General features: G+C 41.8%; 1 protein-coding gene across 5 annotated transcripts in view; it reads right to left on the reverse strand.

Annotated features, from left to right (window-relative positions):
* TASOR2 (transcription activation suppressor family member 2) overlaps positions 1–19,615 on the reverse strand; it is a 62,328-nt gene that overhangs the window by 24,423 nt on the left and 18,290 nt on the right. For 2 of the 5 annotated variants that reach the window (XM_082238682.1, XM_082238683.1), the window contains exons 2-9: positions 16,120–16,209; positions 8,540–8,665; positions 8,411–8,430; positions 8,195–8,294; positions 4,460–4,560; positions 2,652–2,755; positions 336–408; positions 145–219 (exon numbers count right to left, since the gene is read on the reverse strand). In XM_082238682.1, coding sequence (XP_082094808.1) covers positions 145–219; positions 336–408; positions 2,652–2,755; positions 4,460–4,560; positions 8,195–8,294; positions 8,411–8,430; positions 8,540–8,565 — 499 coding nt within the window. In that variant the 5' untranslated portion in view covers positions 8,566–8,665; positions 16,120–16,209. Of the gene's footprint in view, positions 1–144; positions 220–335; positions 409–2,651; positions 2,756–4,459; positions 4,561–8,194; positions 8,295–8,410; positions 8,431–8,539; positions 8,666–11,010; positions 11,193–16,119; positions 16,210–19,615 lie in introns of those variants that run through there. The other 3 variants (XM_082238686.1, XM_082238684.1, XM_082238685.1) reach the window with 3 other exon arrangements.

Genomic DNA, 19,615 nt, shown 5'->3' on the forward strand with positions numbered 1-19,615 from the left:
CTGCATTTTTAAAATGCCAACCGGCATTTGCACCTCGGTTGTCGAACGTTTCGGAAATCAAACGGGAACGGATTACGTTCGACAACCGAGGTTCCATTGTGCTGCCTGAATGCAGCCTGTCGAGGCCAAGCAAAGGGATATTACCTGTTAAACACTTAGGCCTCGGGGAAGAGATTAAAAACAAGGCCTGAAGACACGTAGATTCGCCCGAGCCAGAATCTGCAGAGAGGAGAGAGAGGGAGACTGGTAAGAGCTTCAAATCTGACTCTTCCATTAAGATCACATGTGGATATATTTTTTAAAACCACAGCAAACTTCAGATCTTTTATTCTTACCTTTTTCCTTTACCAAGGCAGATGAGGAAAGCAGGATGAGAATCGCCCGGTCATTTAAATATTTGACAAGTGCCTACAAAGCATAGGAAAAAGGTCACCATAGGAACACAGGAAGCCACCCTTTACGGAGTCAAGCCCTTTGGTACATCTAATTCAGTAATGTCTACACCAACTGGCAGCACCTGTCCAAGGTTTCAGACTGCAAACAGTCACAGCTCTACCCAAGGATTGAACCTGACCCTGTCTGCATGCAAAACATGTGCTCAGCAACTGAACCAAGATCCTTCCCCTTCTCAAGCTATGATCAGTTTAACACCCCTTTTTAGGTAAAAACAGAATATTGGATTGCATGAGCCTTGGTTTGATCCATCAAAGCAATATACATGCTCTCAATTGTTTTAAATGTCCATAATGTACATTGCACACAGTTCAAATTTGTGCATTTTGTTATCTCCAAAGGGTTGTTTGTTGGTTGGTTTTTAATTCCTGCAACAGCTGGTTAAAGTATGGTGTGTGGCTGGTGAAGAGCAGCAGAGAACAGTGAGTTTAACAGCAAAGTGGGAATTCCAAGCTGGTTGGCCGGTGCAGAAAACCAGATGTTGGACTGGATGGGATCTTCAGTCAGATCCCGCAGAGCTCTTTTACATTCAAACCAAGGTCTCCCTGAGCCAACACTGTTCCACAACAGCACTTTTTCTTAATGCTGGTGGGTGTGCTCTTATTCTGTTAGAAATGTTGGGTTACAACAATTTCAAAATCAACGTTAAAAACAGTCTAAAGCAAATTACAATCACAAAAGTAGGATGGAACACAGTAAAAGCAACAGCAGCCCAAGACTACTTGTTCTTATTAATCTAGCATCCTTAAAATGCTGCTCAGTGTTCCAAAAACTTAACACACATTGATGGCAGGGGCTGGACAAGACGAGCCTTGGAGTCCCTGCCAATTCTAGGAACGTCTTGTAATTGCCACAACAGCCCGGCTGTCCTGAGCTTGTGTGGGAGCTGACATTTCCACCGGGGCCTGGCTAGCTCAAGGTCTTCAGCTCCACAAGACCAGCTGTGTTGCAAGGGCAGCTGGGCCCTGAATAGAGGCACACCTACAACCAGATCTTCGTACGACTGCTGCTCTTGTTTTGTAACTATTTTAAAAGGAGGTAGAAACCTCGAACTCTCCTGGTGCAGCCTTGTTTCACTTTCAGTACTGACAGCTGCGCTTTGACAGCAGACCTTTACTTTCATTTTACTTTCACTTTGAGCTGTGCTCCGGTGAAAAGAGAGTCGTCCTGAGGCAGAAAGATACACAAACGCACGTCGCTTTTTTCAGGCGATCTGGGCAAAAGTCCGATCTGGGAGAATTAATCTGAGCCTTAAACAGCCCAGAGCTGAAAGAGGAAGTGGGAAAGAGCACTACGCATTCAACTTCCTCCCTAGAGAGAAAGATTTCTACCCTTGCCATCTCGTGCCCAGGGGGGCACCGTGTATAGGTGTGTGTGTGTGTGTGTGTGTGTGTGTGTGTGTGTGTGTTGTGGTGCTGGGGAACTCAGAGGCTTTGTGGGGGCCCAGGAAAGACCTCAAGGGCCCACTGCATCCATGTTTGACATGCTGGGAACTCCTGCCCTAAACCATAGTTTAGCATGACCTGCAGGAGCTGGAAGGATCTTTGGGGTTCACATGCTCTCCCCTCCTCCCATTGGCTGCACATGGCTGGAAGAAGGACTCTAGCAGTGTGCAGTTTCACTTCCACTGACCCATAGCCTGTTGTGTCATCCAGACCAGGGAGAGTGGCTTAGAACAAAATGTTTAACAAGCCAGCTTCAGAAACTACAGTTTGAAAATGGCTTGGGAGCTCAGTCCAGGAAGAAGGCAGATAAGGGAAAATGAAACCTGAAGATGCTAACTGGGGGTGGCAAAGTGGGGTGGGGGGGGTCTGAGGCAGAGAATAGAGGAGACACCATGCAAGTTTTCGAGGAACAGAAAATGATCTGGCAGTACAAAAATACTTTTACAAATAGATAAATCAGCAAATTCCTAGAGTCCTGCTGCAACAGAATATTGGAAACTGCCCTTTTTCTATTTATAGATCCCCAGTTTTCTGATTTGTTAACCCCTTCTCCGCGGTGCTCCCTACGCAAACTGTCTCTGCTGTTACATCAGAATATTAAGGGGCTCTGTGAAGTCCTAGGCCACAAAGGTTGTCAAAATGAAGGGATGCAAATTCTTACTTTGCTAGGAATGATCAGTAGGTAAGGACTGGCAGACATCACTCCACAAAAGTCAGGACAGAAAACTGGTCTCCAAAGCATGATGTACTTACCAGATCTTTCTCCTTCAAGCCCTGTGTTAACTGATTCACTTTTTGTTCATTTTGATTTAACATTTCCACTTCGTATAATCGGAACAAAATGCCTTGATGGCAGACTGCAGAGAAAACAAGCACATTTTTATTTCAGTATTTTTGCAAAAACTCTTGATTGTTTTAAAAATTATTCAGTACCTAACTTCTGAATGCAGTAACTGTCCCAGAATTTATGTATTCATTTATTTGAACTTATTGCTAACCCTTTGCCTGAGAATCCCAGGGTGGGTTCTACAAATGTCACAATTAAAATAAAGCCACAACAATGACAAAATAAAAAAACCAAATGAACAGTAATGCAGAAGGGGGAGAAGACTGGGTCACTCAGCCAAAACCCTGGGAAACCCTGATAATTCACACTGAGCATCTCTTTAAAATATGTTAACCCTATATGCATATCCTAACTTTTAAATTTGTTCTAAAACATTACAAAGGGAGAAACTTAAAATGTGGTAGAGGAATGCAAGACTTCTAACAAAAGAGAAAGCAAAACCGAACCACCACCACCCAAAGTAAGTAAATATCCTAGGTGAAATACTGGACTCATGGTAAATAATGGACATGTGTCCTTCTTTACAGCGGACAGTCCTCTACTCCCCCATTTGTCTAATGTTTTTGCCAGGGAAATCTGCTTGGCCTCATCACTGTCAGCTTTCAGCTGCCAAGATAAGACATTCCTGATTACCAAAGCTTTTTGGTTGCTAACTCTGTTCATACTGTAGCTATGACCCACGGCCTGTTTATGGCATTCACCTTTTAGCTGGGTGGGGAAGGATCTGCCCTTTTCATAAAATTTTACTCGATGAGCACTTTTTAGATTTAAAAAATTGTTTTTTGATTTTTTTTATTTCCTGCTGCATTGTTTTCAAATGTTGGGCAAGCTATGTGCATTTTAGGGCATTTTTAAGTGGCTCAGACTTTTTGGGGCATGGAAAGTAACATGAACAAACATCCATTTCAAGAGCTGTCCAGTCCAAGATAATGAGAAGCGGTCTCTCTTTTTTGGCAACACTAATGAAGCCTGATAGCCTAATGCAAAAGTAACTAACAAATAAGAAATCAATGCTGCATGTTTGCACAACGGAGTGCTAACTCTGGTGTTAAGATAAAGCCAACTTGGAGCAGAATTAACCCCCTACAGTAAAATGTACTCCTTCAGTTCAACAGATTGCCCCTTGCAGTACTGTGTATGGACTTGCCTTTCTGTAAACACAGGAATGTGTTTGGGGGTGGGGTAGGCAGCCAGGAACAAAAATCTGTGTCAATACTCTTCTTCCAAGTAGTATAACCGTAACAAAATGCAATCTGATTCTGGCAAAATTCTAAGTTACTTTCACAACCATATTTTGAGAGGTTGCTCAAAATACGGTTGCTAGATTAGCTGTTTGGTAGTTTCGCTTCCCCTTTCGTTTCTATAGAGAGAAAGCTGGACTCACGATAGCTTAACTTAAAACTTATTTTTAAAAACTGAAAAATCCCAATCCAATTTCGCCGTCACAGATCATTTTAAAAACAGTTCAAGATCCTTATTACCCCAAGTAAGCGTTCCTTGGCTATAAAAATCATGCCTCCAATTTTAATTCTAAAAATGAGCGATTGTGGGGGGGATCAGGTATGGAAAAATTAGGAAAGTGCCAGAAGAAGTTTGAAAGCAATAAGCATCTCACACAGACAGCAAACATGACCCCTGAAAGGAAACTAATAACCACTTTTAATAAAGAAATGAAATAATTCTTTGCACAGCTTACATAATTTTAAAACGGTACCTTCATGATTTGTGTAATTGTTTTCCCCAAATACAGCTTCGGGCAACTTTTTTCTCAGCTCAGATATGCCCACAACATACCTGATCTCTAGTCTGGCTGGCCTAGCAAAAGAAAAAGGGGGTTATAGATTCAAGGAATGCCCGGAAACTTTCCTGTCGGGTGACAATCCTAAAACATTGCAACACAGATGAAGCCCTCTGTTACTCAGACCCCTGCGTAGTAAGAGAAGAATTACCGCATTTATTCGAATATAATGTGGCCAGATAACGTCGCAAAAATTAGGGGACCAATTAGATTCAGCGGTGCATTAGGTTTGCGTAAATATAGTACTTGGCTTAACAGAAAACATAACTGAAGACAGGTCAACAACCTGTCAGTCTCTTTTTAAAAAATGTTTCTTTAGAACTAAAAGGAGGTGGACTACAATTAAGGATTTATTATGTTTTCAGAATGTATTAGAAAAATTATATAGAAAGGTTTATTGTTTTGTGTACATTCAAATGTAAGATAAAACATATGCAAAGGGACTTGACAGGAAGTCAAAGTTGAAGAAAAGATTTTGGAAGATAAAAGGGGGGGAAATATTTACTTTCATTATTATCATATTCTGGGCTGTATTGTTTTTTGTAATATAAAACGATTCAATAAAAATTATTTTAAAAAATATAAATAAATAAAAAATTGTTTCTTTAGTTTTCAAAAGTCTACATACTTTACTATCAACAATATGTTTGATTTATCCACTGTCTTCCCATCCCCCCTCCACGATGTTCTGTGTTTACCCTTTAATACAGAATATTTTAACTTTTAACATTCCATATGTACATCCTAAATTATTATACCATAATATACACCCAAAATTATTAGCTTTAATGTCTTTCTACTCTTGCTCATATTTCAAATCCTGCTTGTGTTTCCATGCAATTATAATAGTTCTTCAGATATTCTACAAAAGGTTTCCGATCCCTAAAGAATGTTTCGTCATTTTGAACTCTAATTTTTGCTGTTAACTTTGCCAGCTCCTTATATTCTGTCATTTTAAGAAGCCATTCTTTCTTTGCGACTGAGAAATACTGCCTATTTCTGGGACTAAACCTGGGACTGAAAGTGAGAGCTAGAATTAGCACCGCAAGTGTCAGGGCTGCCATAATCCAATAATAATCCAATCCTGAACTAGTTCAATATCATCTACTACATTGATTGGCATCAGCTGTCCAGGATTTCAGCCAGGGATCTCTCCCTGCCCTGCCTTGGAGACAACTGCCAGAAATTGAACGCTGGACCTGCAGTATGCAAGCAGATGCCCTACCACTAAACTAAGGTCCTTCCTACCAGATCGTGTCCACTAGCAGTAGGCTGGTGCTCGGCACTCATTTCTGATAAATTATTTCTGAGTTACCATGGGAGTTTGTATCAAACTGAATTAAGTGTTTGTGAAACTGGGCTTTATGGCACGCTACTGTGCTGCTTCACGGTTCCTTTTATTTTACTGAAGTAGCCAGAAAAATCAAACAACATAAACGGTTACTTGGAAAATGTTCTCCAAGCCTGACCTTTCTGCAATTTGCATTCTAGAAATCGATAATTCAAGCCCATCTCTCTACAAACCTATCGTTCTGAAGGTTTCCATTTCTCCCCCAAACTAAATAATTAAATCTGTCAGTTTCTGCTGTCTCTAGACATGCCAGGAACCACTCCCTCGTGGATTTTTCCATTTATGCCTCCATACTATTGTTGCTGCTGTTAAATGCGATTACTAGTACGGATTTCAAGTTGCTGAGAATGTCCTGTTTTCCCAACTCCTGCTTTACTTCCTTACAATCTATGGGCGCATTTCTACCGTTCCATCCTAACCAGGTGTTTTGGAGTTGCCCATGTTTTGGAGAGCCATCGAGCAAAAACCCAAAATGCGCGGTGGCCCAGCTGCCTGGGCTACATAAATGCGGAGGGTGGAAGATTGCAAACCAGGTAGAGCTAGAGGGCAGCAGTTTGGGATGACTGCTGCATTGCAGAAGTTTGGAGATGATCTCTTACAACTCTACAGTTCTATGATTCTATGAAGATTGATCAAATTAAAAGAGGTGTGGGAAGGAAAAGAAGACAACAGGTCAGATAGATAGTCAAAGCTGGAGGAAAATATTGGAGAATCGTACGCTGAAAATGTTGTCTATAAGAATAAAATAAAATTATTATGAATTAGTTTGGAGATGGTATTTAACACTAGTCAGATTAAATCAAATAAACAAGGAATATCCGGCGTTATGTTGGAGGGGATGCCAGGAAATGGAATTATGTTCACATGTGGTGGGGGTGTAAATATGTACAATTTTGGGGCACAAGGGATAGAAATCACTGGGTTGTAGCTGACCAAAAGTCCAGAGGTAGCATTATTATCAATTTACGAGGGGGTGGAAGGTTCACAGGCTATGAAGGGCTTGCTTACAAATTTACTGACAGCTGCACAAATAAAATGGAAGAATGGTATAAAGAGGTGTGGGATATAGCTATCAATGATAAACTAACATGTGCCATTAAGGTAAGACGGGGAATATGCAGGAGGAATGATGCTGAGGAGATACAGAGGGTGTTTGTAGAATTTGTACTGTTAAAATGGAAAGCATCGCAAGAGGTGCTGAGATACAGTGGTGCCCCGCAAGACGAATGCCTCGCAAGACAGAAAACTCGCTAGACGAAAGGGTTTTCCATTTTGGAGGTGCTTCGCAAAACAAATCTCCTATGGGCTTGCTTCGCAAGACGAAAATGTCTTGCGAGTTCCTGCGTTTTTTCCCTCCCCCCCCTTTTTCTAAGCCGCTAAGCCGCTTATCAGCTGATCCAATAAGCTAAAAGCCGCTAATAGCGCTAATCCGCTAATCCGTCAATGGGCTTGCTTCGCAAGACGAAAAAACCGCTAGACGAAGAGAATCACAGAACGGATTCTTTTCGTCTTGCGAGGCACCACTGTATTGGGAGGTTGGATAGTTACAATGGAACAGTCTCGGTGGTGGGGTGCATGATTTTAATTCTTAATTATTTATGATCAAACTACTGGACACTTTCCACCTGGGGAAACAGAAAGCTACTGTACGATGGTACATAAATGTTAATAATAATAATAATAATAATAATAATAATAATAATACTATAGGACAGTAAAAGCTGTTTGACTGTGGATCAGATGACCTCAGGAGGTGGTGGACTCTCCTTCCTTGGAGGTTTCTAAGCAGAGGTTGGATGACCATCTGTCAGGGATGCTCTAGCTGGGATCCCTGCATTTCAGGGGGTTGGACTAGATGACCCATGGGGTCCCTTCCAACTCTACTATTTTGTGATTCTGTGAATCACATTAGACAACAAAAGCCATTGAAAAAGCCTCAGGGTGCAACCTACCGCTTCCTTTAGAGTATGATCTGCTTCCAAAAATCAGAAGCCTTCCGACTGTCTCACGCACACAAAAGAGAGAAGTTAGAACACCCACCATGTAAAAAAGTATATTTGAGTCATTTTTATCGAGCACAGATGCTACTATGTTTTGGTTTTGAAACTGGAAAAGCCATCCAGTGTTGTTGGTTTTTTAAAAAATACACTCTGTAATTGTTATAAACTGCTTTCTACTCAACTTTACAGCCAGGGAAGTGGTATATAAATATTGCATCTTTTTTTTAAAGAATGCACCTGCTTTTCCCTGCTATTCCTCTACAGACATCAGAGCAAAGAGAAATGAATCATTGCACTTACAACTCTGCTGGGATGGAGCCACTAAATGGTGAACGAAGAACAATGTCACACAGTCGCTGTTGCTGAATGAAGAGCTGACCTTTCCAGGAACAATACAGTGCTAAAAGTTTCCAAAACCAAGTTGGGGGGGGGGGGAGATATTAAAATTGCAATACGAAAAGAGAAAAATCCATCAAAAATGAATATGTTTACCAAACCGACACGAAGTGCTCTTACCTTTTGTCTTACGTTCAGCTCTGCAGACAGGAAAAAGGGAAAGAATGGAAAGTAAAAGCTGTTTTAGAACCACTGGGGGAATTAAAGAACAAATGACTTGTTTTCGTATATTTATTTAAAGGTGCTTACGAGCTCTTGTGGTTTGATGGCGACATTCTCTGCAGTTCACAGTGCTGAGGATTTAACAGTTACATAGGGGCAGGTCTGCCAAGGGTCTTCAGCAGCTTCACAACCAGAAAATTCATACGAGTAATGCTGGGAAAAATAAGATAAAGTAAATCATATAGGATGGCGGCCTTTCCTTGTGTCCAATATGTGTTATAGGCATTTATCTCAGTAACCTGAACAGCATCACAGCCAGGTAGGCCGGAGTTATGATCCTGGCCTTGCATTTGGGAAGATACAAGGACTTGCTTATGGTCTCCCCACAAGTCCAAGGTACCGTATTTTTTGCTCCATAAGACTCACTTTTTCCCTCCTAAAAAGTAAGGGGAAATGTGCGTGCGTCTTATGGCGCGAATGCCGGCTGCGCAGCTATCCCAGAAGCCGGAACAGCAAGAGGGATAGCTGCTTTCACTGCGCAGCGATCCCTCTTGCTATTCTGGCTTCTGAGATTCAGAATATTTTTTCCCTTGTTTTCCTCCTCCAAAAACTAGGTGCGTCTTGTGGTCTGGTGCGTCTTATAGAGCGAAAAATACGGTATTTTTTGATATTTTGTTGGAAGCCTCCCAGAGTGACTGGGGAAACCAGATGGGTGGGGCTAATAATAATAATAATAATAATGGCAATTTTCAAATTGGAGACTTCCCAGCTCACAATACATTAGACCTCACCAAAATCCACCCCCAAATTCTGGCAGGATCCTCTAAGGTGCGTGTGTCCCACGTACCGCAAAACAATTTCATATGTGAAAGTAAGTCTTTCCCCACCTGCAATGGATAAATAAATAAATAAAGTATAAATTTGTAAATTTACGAAATTAAGAACAAACAATGTAGCTATAAAATAACTTCCCCAAAATTGCTCCCTTTGCATTTCTTCCAGATTTTACTTTCTCTCATTCCCATCAGGAATAGAGAGGCTGAACTTTTCAATCCAAGTTTTACTGTGTTTGTAAGGTTAGCCATTTGTACAATGCCTCTGATTTCATTGAACCAGTCCTCTATTTTTGGTGTTTCCGGCTTTTTTCCAGGCCTGTGCCAGAGTCATTTGCCACCTCCTGCCGAGGGGAATAATTTACCTCCTTACTTTTGTTTATCTCTTCTAGTACACCTTAATTTTAAAACACATCCAAAAACACAACAGCTTAGCCTCATTTTACATATTTATAAACCACATTTCTGTAAAAAAAAAAACCATAGTGGGAGTGGTGTACGCAACATAAATTGTAAGAAGTCCAATAAATGGTGGTTGGCAAGGAGAAAACCGCATTGCAAAGGCCTGCCTGAAAATGTCTAAAAGGAGGCAGTGATGATTCCTGCCGAACTTCTAGTGGCAGGGAGTTCCACAGGGCAGAGCCTCCCACCCGAAATGGCTTGGCTCCTAGTCAGGGTAGATTTGATTTAAATCAAATCGATTTAAATCACTAATCAGTAAGACTTGATTTAAATCACTAGTCAGTAAGAGTTGATTTAAATCATTTTTTTACAGAAAGACTCATTCTTGCTGGTATAATCTTAATATAGACAACCAGAGGAAGGTTTCATTTTTGGAATAATAAATTTTCAGAGTAGTTTTGACAGTTATATCAAAAATTACTGATTTGGTTATACTATTAGGAATACATAGACAGATAATTATGAAATTATTGCGAGGTTCAATAAGTTAAATGTTTATAGTTGGACAGCTTTTCTGCTGTACTTGATTGGAAGGAGAAAAACAATCATTTCCTCCAAAAACAAAAACTCCTAACAACTTAGACTGAGTTTCAGCACACATGAAAAACTTAAAACAAATCCTTATTTCCTGATGGATAGCCTTTGGACTACAGTGTAACTTAAACAGAAAAGTATCTTTAGAAAGGTTTTTCCTCTGAAAGCGTTTTATTTTAAAAACCTGATTTAAATTTTTAAAAATCCAATTATTATTTTTTAAATTAAATCATTGATTTTTTTTATCCACCCTGCTCCTAGTAAAGGCTGAATGAACCTCAAAGAACGTGAGAAAGGAGAGTAGCCTTTGGACTAATAATAATAATAATTTTTATTTATACCCCGCCCTCCCCAGCCAAGGCCGGGTTCAGGGCGGCTAACAAGCAATAATAAAAACAAGTTGAATGAATACAACTTAAAAACAAGATTAAAATACAACATTAAAATATTGAAACATTAAAATATTAAAATGCAGCCTCATCACAGGAGAAAGGAAAAAGAAAGAGGGGAGGGAATCAAATTGTAACTTAAATAAAAAAGTATAAAGAAAAAAGCATCTTTAGAAAGATTTTTCCTCCGAAAGCGTTTCATTTTAAAAATCTGATTTAAATTTTTAAAAAATCCAATTATTATTTTTTAAATTAAATCATTGATTTCTTTTTATCCACCCTGCTCCTAGTAAAGGCCGAATGGACCTCAAAGGACGTGGGGAAGGAGAGTTGCGGAGACCATTTAGGCCGCGGCGAAGCTTTTACTTCGCCTTTCCGGCGTCAGGCGGCGGCGGAAACCGCGCATTTCCGGCGCCGCCTGGCCGCTTCCCCCCGAAATTCAGCGAAACGGGCGGCAGAGGCCCGGAAAAGCCGGACGCCATGATGCCCAACGCATCTTCCTGGCCCTGAGGGGGGAGGCCAAGATGGTTGCCGCCCATCCCTGGGCAAGAGAACCTTCTAGAATGGAAAAAGTGACAAGATACCAGCTAACGAAGAATGGAAAGAAAACTAATGGATTGTGCTGAAATGGCAAGACTAACTGAAAGATTAAGAGACTAAGACAATAGAGACTTCAAAAAAGATTGGGAACCATTTATGTTGTATCTACATTCTGGGAAATGATATATGATGAGATGAAAAAGATGTCGAAATATACATTTTTTTAAAAACCAGAAACATTTTTACTTGGTATTATAGGTCAGGACATGAATAGGCAAGATGTTAAATTGTTCTTATATGCAACAACTGCGGCAAGAGTATTATTAGCCCAGAAATGGAAACAAGAAGAAATTCCGACGAAAGAAGAAAGGCGGACGAAATTAACGGACTATGCAGAATTGGACAAAATGGCAGGAAGGATTCGAAACCTGCAGGACCAGAGATTTGCAGAAGATTGGAAGAAGTCTATGAATTATTTGAAGAGCAACTGTCATCAAATTACGCTAGTAGGACTACAAGGAGAAATATACGAAGTGTTACAAAGTAGAAAAAGATAGAGATATTGGTTATGACTTTGAAATGTAATAGGGAAGATAAGAAATGTATACTGAGAGATTAGACTGGAAAAATTTTCAGACAGGATGGATGGAAATCAGATATTTGAATAAGATGTCAAAGTAGGTTTAATTACTGTTGGAAATGGTATGTTAAAAAATAAAAATAAAAAATATATTAAAAAAAAGAAGAATGGCAGACGAAATTAATGGACTATGCAGAATTGGACAAAATGACAGGAAGGATTCGAAACCTGCAGGACCAGAGATTTGCAGAAGATTGGAAGAAGTCTATGAATTATTTGAAGAGCAACTGTAATCAGCAAATTACGCTAGAAGTTTTGTAAGGAGAAATATACGACATGCTACAAAGTAGGAAAAGATAGAGATATTGGTTATGAGTTTGAAATGTAATAGGGAAGATAAGAAATGCATACTGAGAGATTAGACTGGAAAATTTTCAGACAGGATGGATGGAAGTCAAAAATTTGAATAAGATGTCAAAGTAGGTTTAATTCCTGATGAAAATGGTATGTTAAAAAAACTAATAAAAAAAATATTATAAAAAAAAGAATATTCTTGTCGGTTGGGCGTGTTGGAAATGATATGTTAAAAAAAAACTAATAAAAAATATTATAAAAAAAGAATATTCTTGTCGGTTGGGCGTGTTGGAAATGATATGTTAAAAAAAACCTAATAAAAATATTATAAAAAAAAGAATATTCTTGTCGGTTGGGCGTGTTGGAAATGATATGTTAAAAAAGCCTAATTAAAAAATATTATAAAAAGAATATTCTTGTCGGTTGGGCGTGTTGGAAATGATATGTTAAAAAAAACTAATAAAAAATATTATAAAAAAAGAATATTCTTGTCGGTTGGGGCCCACCTGCAAGAACCTTCAGCCCCTCAGATCTATGGGGCGGCAATTCCTCTCCCCTCTTCGCAACCCCAATGGGGGAGACTTGCTCACGAGTAGCCCTGCCCGTAATGGCAGGCTGAGGGCGAGGAGGGCCTGCAAAGAGACTTGGAGCCTCCTCTGGGCCGGCTTGGCCGTGAGGCGTTTTGCGTCGCCTCAGGCGGCAGAAAGCAACCCACAGGTCTGATTGACTGACAGGCTGATTGATCCGCGAATAAGCCAGTCAGCCGCAGCGGCGTGTCCTGGGAAGGAGGAGCCTAAAGGCAGCCCGGCTCCTCCCCTCTTCAGGAAAGAAATAATATCATTATTATGATTAAAGGCCTCATTTTTTTATTTTTATTTTTTGGTATAAAAATGTGTCAAGTAATTGTCGGAGATGCGGAGATAACTCAGGAACTTTCTACCATATGTGGTGGATATGTAGGAAAATACAGCTATTCTGGGAGAGTATCCATGCAGAACTGCAAAAAAATGCTAAATCCATGCAGAACTGCAAAGAAATGCAGATCTCTTTCTTTCTCTTTCATTTGGTATTTGTGTGGGTTTTTTTCCTTGCTGTATCAATAAAAAAGATACAGCAAGAAAAAAAAAACCCACACAAATACCAAATTACACACAGGAATAACCACAGACACATAATTTTCTTAACAAACAATAGAACATATATTGGTCTTAACACTAAAGACCCAACCTCCCGTCTATTCCATATTTTGATTTCATATTACTTATTGTCAATACACATTTTTATCATAATTAATTTTTTTCTTAATATATCTAATTTCTTATATCTACCTTGCAACTATTACTGAAGTTCCTCAAATGCTGCGACAGAATTTAAACTACTGTATTTATTTTTCAAATATTCTTTGAAAACCTCCCATTTTGAAACAAATTCCTGTTTTGATTTATTCTGACCAGATCTGGTTTTTTATTGAAAGAGATCTCTTTCAATAAAAAACCAGAGGCCTACCTCCTGGGAATAACAGATTTGGATATTCCGCAAAAGAGGAAGGGTATCTTTTTATACGCGATGGCAACAGCAAGAGTTCTGATCGCGGCAAAGTGGAAGAGTAACAAAATCCCCTCTATACAAGATTGCATCCAAAAGCTGACAGAATATGCAGAATTAGACAGTCTATCAGAAAAAAATAAAGAATAAATCAAAACAGGAATTCTGTTGCAGCATTTTTCTCTTTTGTTCCTTTTTTCATGTATATGTGTTTATTTGAAGTGTATATGTGTGTATGTATTTGTAGTGTTTTGCTTATATTTTGTAACAATTATGTTATATTTTTTTAAAAAATAAAAAGCAACAAAAAAGAATCCCTAATAGGAATACTTCTGGGTTTTTATTAAATGTAAACTTTGATATTTTTTTCATCTCCTCGTAGACCATGTCCCAGAATTCAAGGGGTCCTCAAGCTTTTGCCTCTGGGCCACACTTTCAGAATAGTCATACCTCGGGTTACAGACGCTTCAGGTTGCGTTTTTTCCGGAACGGGTTACTTCCGGGTTTCGGCAGCCGTGCATGTGCAGAAGCGCTAAATTGCGCTTTGCACATGTGCAGAAGCTACGAATTGCAACCTGCACATGCACAGATGCTCCGCTGCGGGTTGCAAACGTGATCCGTGTGGGATCACGCCCAGTGTAAACATTTGCTCATGCTGCACCAGATTTTTTTGAGAAAGTGTGGGGGGGTGAGTGTTCGGACCCCTGGGCCCTCACTTGTGGGGTTCTGTCCTCTCCCTCATGCTTTTCAACATCTACATGCAGCCGCTGGGAGAGATCATCAGGGGATTTGGGCTGGGTGTCCATCAATATGCAGATGATACCCAGCTCTACCTCTCTTTCAAATCAGAACCAATGAAGGCGGTGAAGGTCCTGCGTGAGTGTCTGGAGGCGGTTGGAGGATGGATGGCGGCTAACAGATTGAGGTTGAATCCTGACAAGACAGAAGTAATGTTTTGGGGGGACAGGAGGCGGGCAGGTGTGGAGGACTCCCTGGTCCTGAATGGGGTAAGTGTGCCCCTGAAGGACCAGGTGCGAAGCCTGGGATTCATTTTGGACTCACAGCTGTCCATGGAGGCACAGGTCAATTCTGTGTCCAGGGCAGCTGTCTACCAGCTCCATGTGGTGCACACGATGAGACCCTCCCTGCCCACAGACTGTCTCGCCAGAGTGGTGCATGCTCTAGTTATCTCCTGCTTGGACAACTGCAATGCGCTCTACGTGGGGCTACCTTTGAAGGTGACCCGGAAACTACAACTAATCCAGAATGCGGCAGCTAGACTGGTGACTGGGAGCGGCCGCCGAGACCATATAACACCGGTCCTGAAAGACCCACATTGGCTCCCAGTACGTTTCTGAGCACAATTCAAAGTGTTGGTGCTGACCTCTGTCACTGTTTTTTGTGTTGAATATGCTATATGGTGGGACGCGGGTGGCGCTGTGGGTTAAACCACAGAGCCTAGGACTTGCCAATCAGAAGGTTGGCGGTTCGAATCCCTGCAGTGGGGTGAGCTCCTGTTGCTCGGTCCCTGCTCCTGCCAACCTAGCAGTTTGAAAGCACAGCAAAGTGCAAATAGATAAATAGGTACCGCTCCAGTGGGAAGGTAAACGGTGTTTCCATGTGCTGCTCTGGTTCGCCAGAAGCGGCTTAGTCATGCTGGCCACATGACCCGGAAGCTGTACGTCAGCTCCCTCGGCCAGTAAAGCGAGATGAGCGTCGCAACCCCAGAGTCGGCCACATGTGGACCTAATGGTCAGGGGTCCCTTTACCTTTTATGCTATATGGTAATTTATGGACCTAATAGGTATCTAAAGCCATTTGCACATAACAAAATATGTACCGTATTTTTCGCTCCATAAGACGCACCAGACCACAAGACGCACCTAGTTTTTGGAGGAGGAAAATAAGAAAAAAAATATTCTGAATCTCAGAAGCCAGAACAGCAAGAGGGATCATTGTGCAGTGAAAGCAGCAATCCCTCTTGCTGTTCTGGCTCCTGGGATAGCTGCGCAGCCTGCATTCGCTCCGTAACACACACACACACACACACATTTCTCCTTACTTTTTAGGAGGGAAAAAGTGAGTCCTATAGAGCAAAAAATACAGTATTTTATCAAAGTAATTGTTGAACTGAAATACAATTAAGAGGTCGTATATTAACAGTGAAATTGGGGGTGGGGTCCCACTCTGGGCCCTAAGCTATAGCTTGTTTAGCTTATACATAAATCCGGCACTGCTGGAGAGCTAAGCAAAGGGCTGTTCTCAATCCGGATGAATCCTCCCTTCTGCGCTGCGGCAACGATCAAAGTCCCAGCACCAAACGCAAACTGAAACTAAAAGGGCGACGTCTGTCGAAAGGCTTCCTCTAGAGAGGAGCCACGTGGAATGGGGAAAGAGATTGTTGGGAGTTCAGCAAACGTTCAGTTTTACCTCTGTTTCGGATCAGAGCAGGAGTAAAACGCAGGCCTCCTCAAGTTCTCCCTTGGCAAAGCGGCTCTCTTGTTTGGAGAAAAGTTCGCCCTGCATTAAGACAGAGCGTAATGAATCAGATCCACCCGGTTTTTTCGCCCATGCGGTGACAGATCTTAAGACCGGCCGCGTGTACGCAGAGCTTTGAAAAGAGGAAGCAAGCTTCTCAACTAGGCATTACCAGGAAATTCTACAGCCTGCATAAACACTGCAAACTGAGCATGTGTGCATGATTTCCTCCCCTTGCACGCCCAGTAATTTAGTCTGCCATTTTGCACAACTGATTCTGGTTTGGCAACACACAAGGAAAGAAAAAGAGAAGTGCAGATCACTAGCGGGCTCCTTATTTAGCCCTTCTTTGACTTCTGCGATTGCTACAGACACAGCCTATGCATTTTGAAGCCTAATTTTCACCAGCGTTGAGGACTACAAACTTCAGATTCTCAGAGGACTGTGTGCCTAATAGCGCAGTCTGTGATCCTACAGAATCGCAGGATCCTTTTAGATCTAAAAATATATTCCATCGAAGAATTTAACGTTGCCTTGAGTCAGGAATTGGGGGGGGGGGCAGGAATCCTAGATCCAGCCAATCAGCTGGATCCTGAACTCCCCGCCTAGGCCATTTAGACACAGGCCACCACGAGGCTTTCAAAATAGCACTGTGCAGTTTTTACTATCTATATCTTCACAGAGGGTATCACAGAGCTGGAAGGGACCACAGGGGTCATCTAGTCCAACCCCCTGCAATGCCGGAATATTTCGCCCAACATGGGGTTCGAACACACAGCCCTGAGATCACAAGCCTCAAGCTTTACCAACTGAGCTATTCGGCAATCCTAATGGATTTGATTTCCCATGGCTTTAATTCTATTACAGCTTTATTGCTTTTTAACTGTTACATGTTGCATGTTTTTAGCCTTCTATATTTTGTCTGCAGGTGGCGCTGCAGTGTAAACCACTGAGCCTAGGGCTTGCCGATCAGAAGGTCAGCGGTTCGAATCCCTGCGACGGAGTGAGCGCCTGTTGCTCGGTCCCTGCTCCTGCCAACCTAGCAGTTCGAAAGCACACCAGTGCAAGTAGATAAATAGGTACCATTGTGGTGGGAAGGTAAACGACGTTTCCATGCGCTGCTCTGGTTCGCCAGAAGTGGCTTAGTCATGCTGGCCACATGACCCGGACAAATGCCTGCTCCCTTGGCCTATAGAATGAGATGAGCATGCAACCCCAGAGTTGTCCGCGACTGGACCTAACAGTCAGGGGTACCTTTAATAATATAATATAATAATAATAAATTTTATTTATACCCTGCCCTCCCTGGCCAGAGCCCGGCTCAGGGCGGCTAACAACAGTAAAAATTACAGTTAAAACATAATGGGGGGGGGGGCCAATTTAAAATACGGGTTAAAATGAAATTTAAAATGCAGCCTCATTTTAAAAGTAGCCCATAGATCAAAACCATAAGGGGAGGGAAACATAAGGGTCAGACTGAGTCCAAACCAAAGGCCAGGCGGAACAGCTCTGTCTTGCAGGCCCTGCGGAAAGATGTCAAGTCCCACAGGGCCCTAGTCTCTTGGGACAGAGCGTTCCACCAAGTCGGGGCCACTACTGAAAAGGCCCTGGCCCTAGTTTAGACCAATCTAACCACCTTGTGACCTCGAAAATGTTGTCATTTGTGGACCTTAAGGTCCTCCGCGTGGCATACCAGGAGAGGCGGTCCCGGAAGTATGTGGGTCCTAGGCTGCATAGGGCTTTAACGGTCAAAACCAGCACCCTAAACCTGACCCTGTACTCCACTGGGAGCCAGTGCAGCTGGTAAAGCACCGGATGAATGTGATCCCGTGCAAAGAGCCCTTAAGGAGCCTCGCCGTGGCATTCTTCACCCGCTGCACCTTTTACCTTTACTTTGTGTGCAATGTTTTTTTTGCAAAAGCCGGCTTGAGTCCCGGAGTCCCGGTCTAGTGAAAAGGCGGGATGAAAAGAATTATGGTAATAAATATAATAATGGCTCTCCCTGGCAATTTTAAGACCGCGAAAAGACCAGGGCCCTTTGGCAATTAAGAGTCTGGGGAAGAAACCTAAGGAAAATGGGGTTAGATTATTATTTTTTTAAATCCCAGGGTTGAGTTGCTGAGCTGCTACAGTACGACACTATCGTACTATTTGTGCAACAAACCCCCCCTCCTAACAGCTTTGTGGGGGTGGAGGTCTTGTGGTGGGGAGTTCCTCTGCCCAGCCAGAAGCCCTTGTGCTAGTAGCAGCACTTGGTCGAATCCTGCCCAACAGACTTAAGGTAGCCGTAGTGAGGCGATGCCAGCACAATAAAACTGGGGGAGATGGGGCTGCCATTGGGGGCTGTGAGCATCTTGAGGGTCAAAGTGTGGGGTTGCTAAAGGACCAGAGAGCCCCACGGCCTGAGGTGCGGCCACTGGTAGGAGCGCACCCTGGCTCTTAAAAGCATTATTAACAAAGCAACGCACAGGAAGAACCCTATAAAAAAGTTGTGAGTCACAGGGAGAGGCAATGCCAAGGACCATGGCTGCTGGTGGCTATGACGAACGAGGGAGTAATTTCACGAGAAAGCCTGTTCTTCCCCCTTGGAAGAACAGCTGCATGTTCAGGAAAATGACACAATACAGTCCTTTCCGGATAGGGTTGTGCAATATCTGGCTTGCAACATCACAATATATCACCAGCTAGATCTCTCGATATATCACAATATCTGTCTGCGTGGCGGAGGGCCTTGCCAGGCTTCCGGGCGGTGGCAGAAGTGGTAGATTTAGTAAAATTAAATAAGCTTCCATACAGTATACTATTTAATACACTTTCAACTAATTTATGAGAAGTTTAAGTGATTTACTAGCCAAGTTGCCTCTGCACGCATAAGCCCCACTGAGTTCAACTAAACTTCTACTCGCCCCTATAATTCTAACTTTTACCCAGTTTATTTTACTATTACCCAAAAACTCAAGTTAAATCAAATTCTGAAGTCATTATTTTTTGAGTAATCATTGTAGTATGTATTTCATGATTTGTACTTCTTGGCCATAATTTATCTCAACTTCATATTATATAGGAATGTTTCCCTGTCAAGATATCTGAATGTATTTTGCATCCATTTACATAATTGCACAAATTAACTTGTATGGTATCTCAAGGGTTGAGGAGATAAGACTGTACGGTTAGAAACTAAATTCCTAATATTGTCAAGTGTGAGTATTATCTCATTTATCAAAAGGGCCTGAAGGACAGCCAGAATGTACGACTCAGATGTAAGTTCTTATTTTCCACCCTAAAAGGTTAAACTTGTTTGGGACCACATGGAGACAGAAATGTATAGGAGAATGTGTGTTTATTCTCTCAGATACTCGCACACATAGCAATAAAGAGTTGAATTGTCCATTGTTCAAAAAACAAAAACTTATACTATCCTAAGAGTAAGCCCTGTTGAATTCAGTAA

This window comes from Podarcis vaucheri, assembly GCF_965113315.1.
Source record: "Podarcis vaucheri genome assembly, chromosome: 10".
In the NCBI taxonomy this organism is placed as follows: domain Eukaryota; kingdom Metazoa; phylum Chordata; class Lepidosauria; order Squamata; family Lacertidae; genus Podarcis; species Podarcis vaucheri.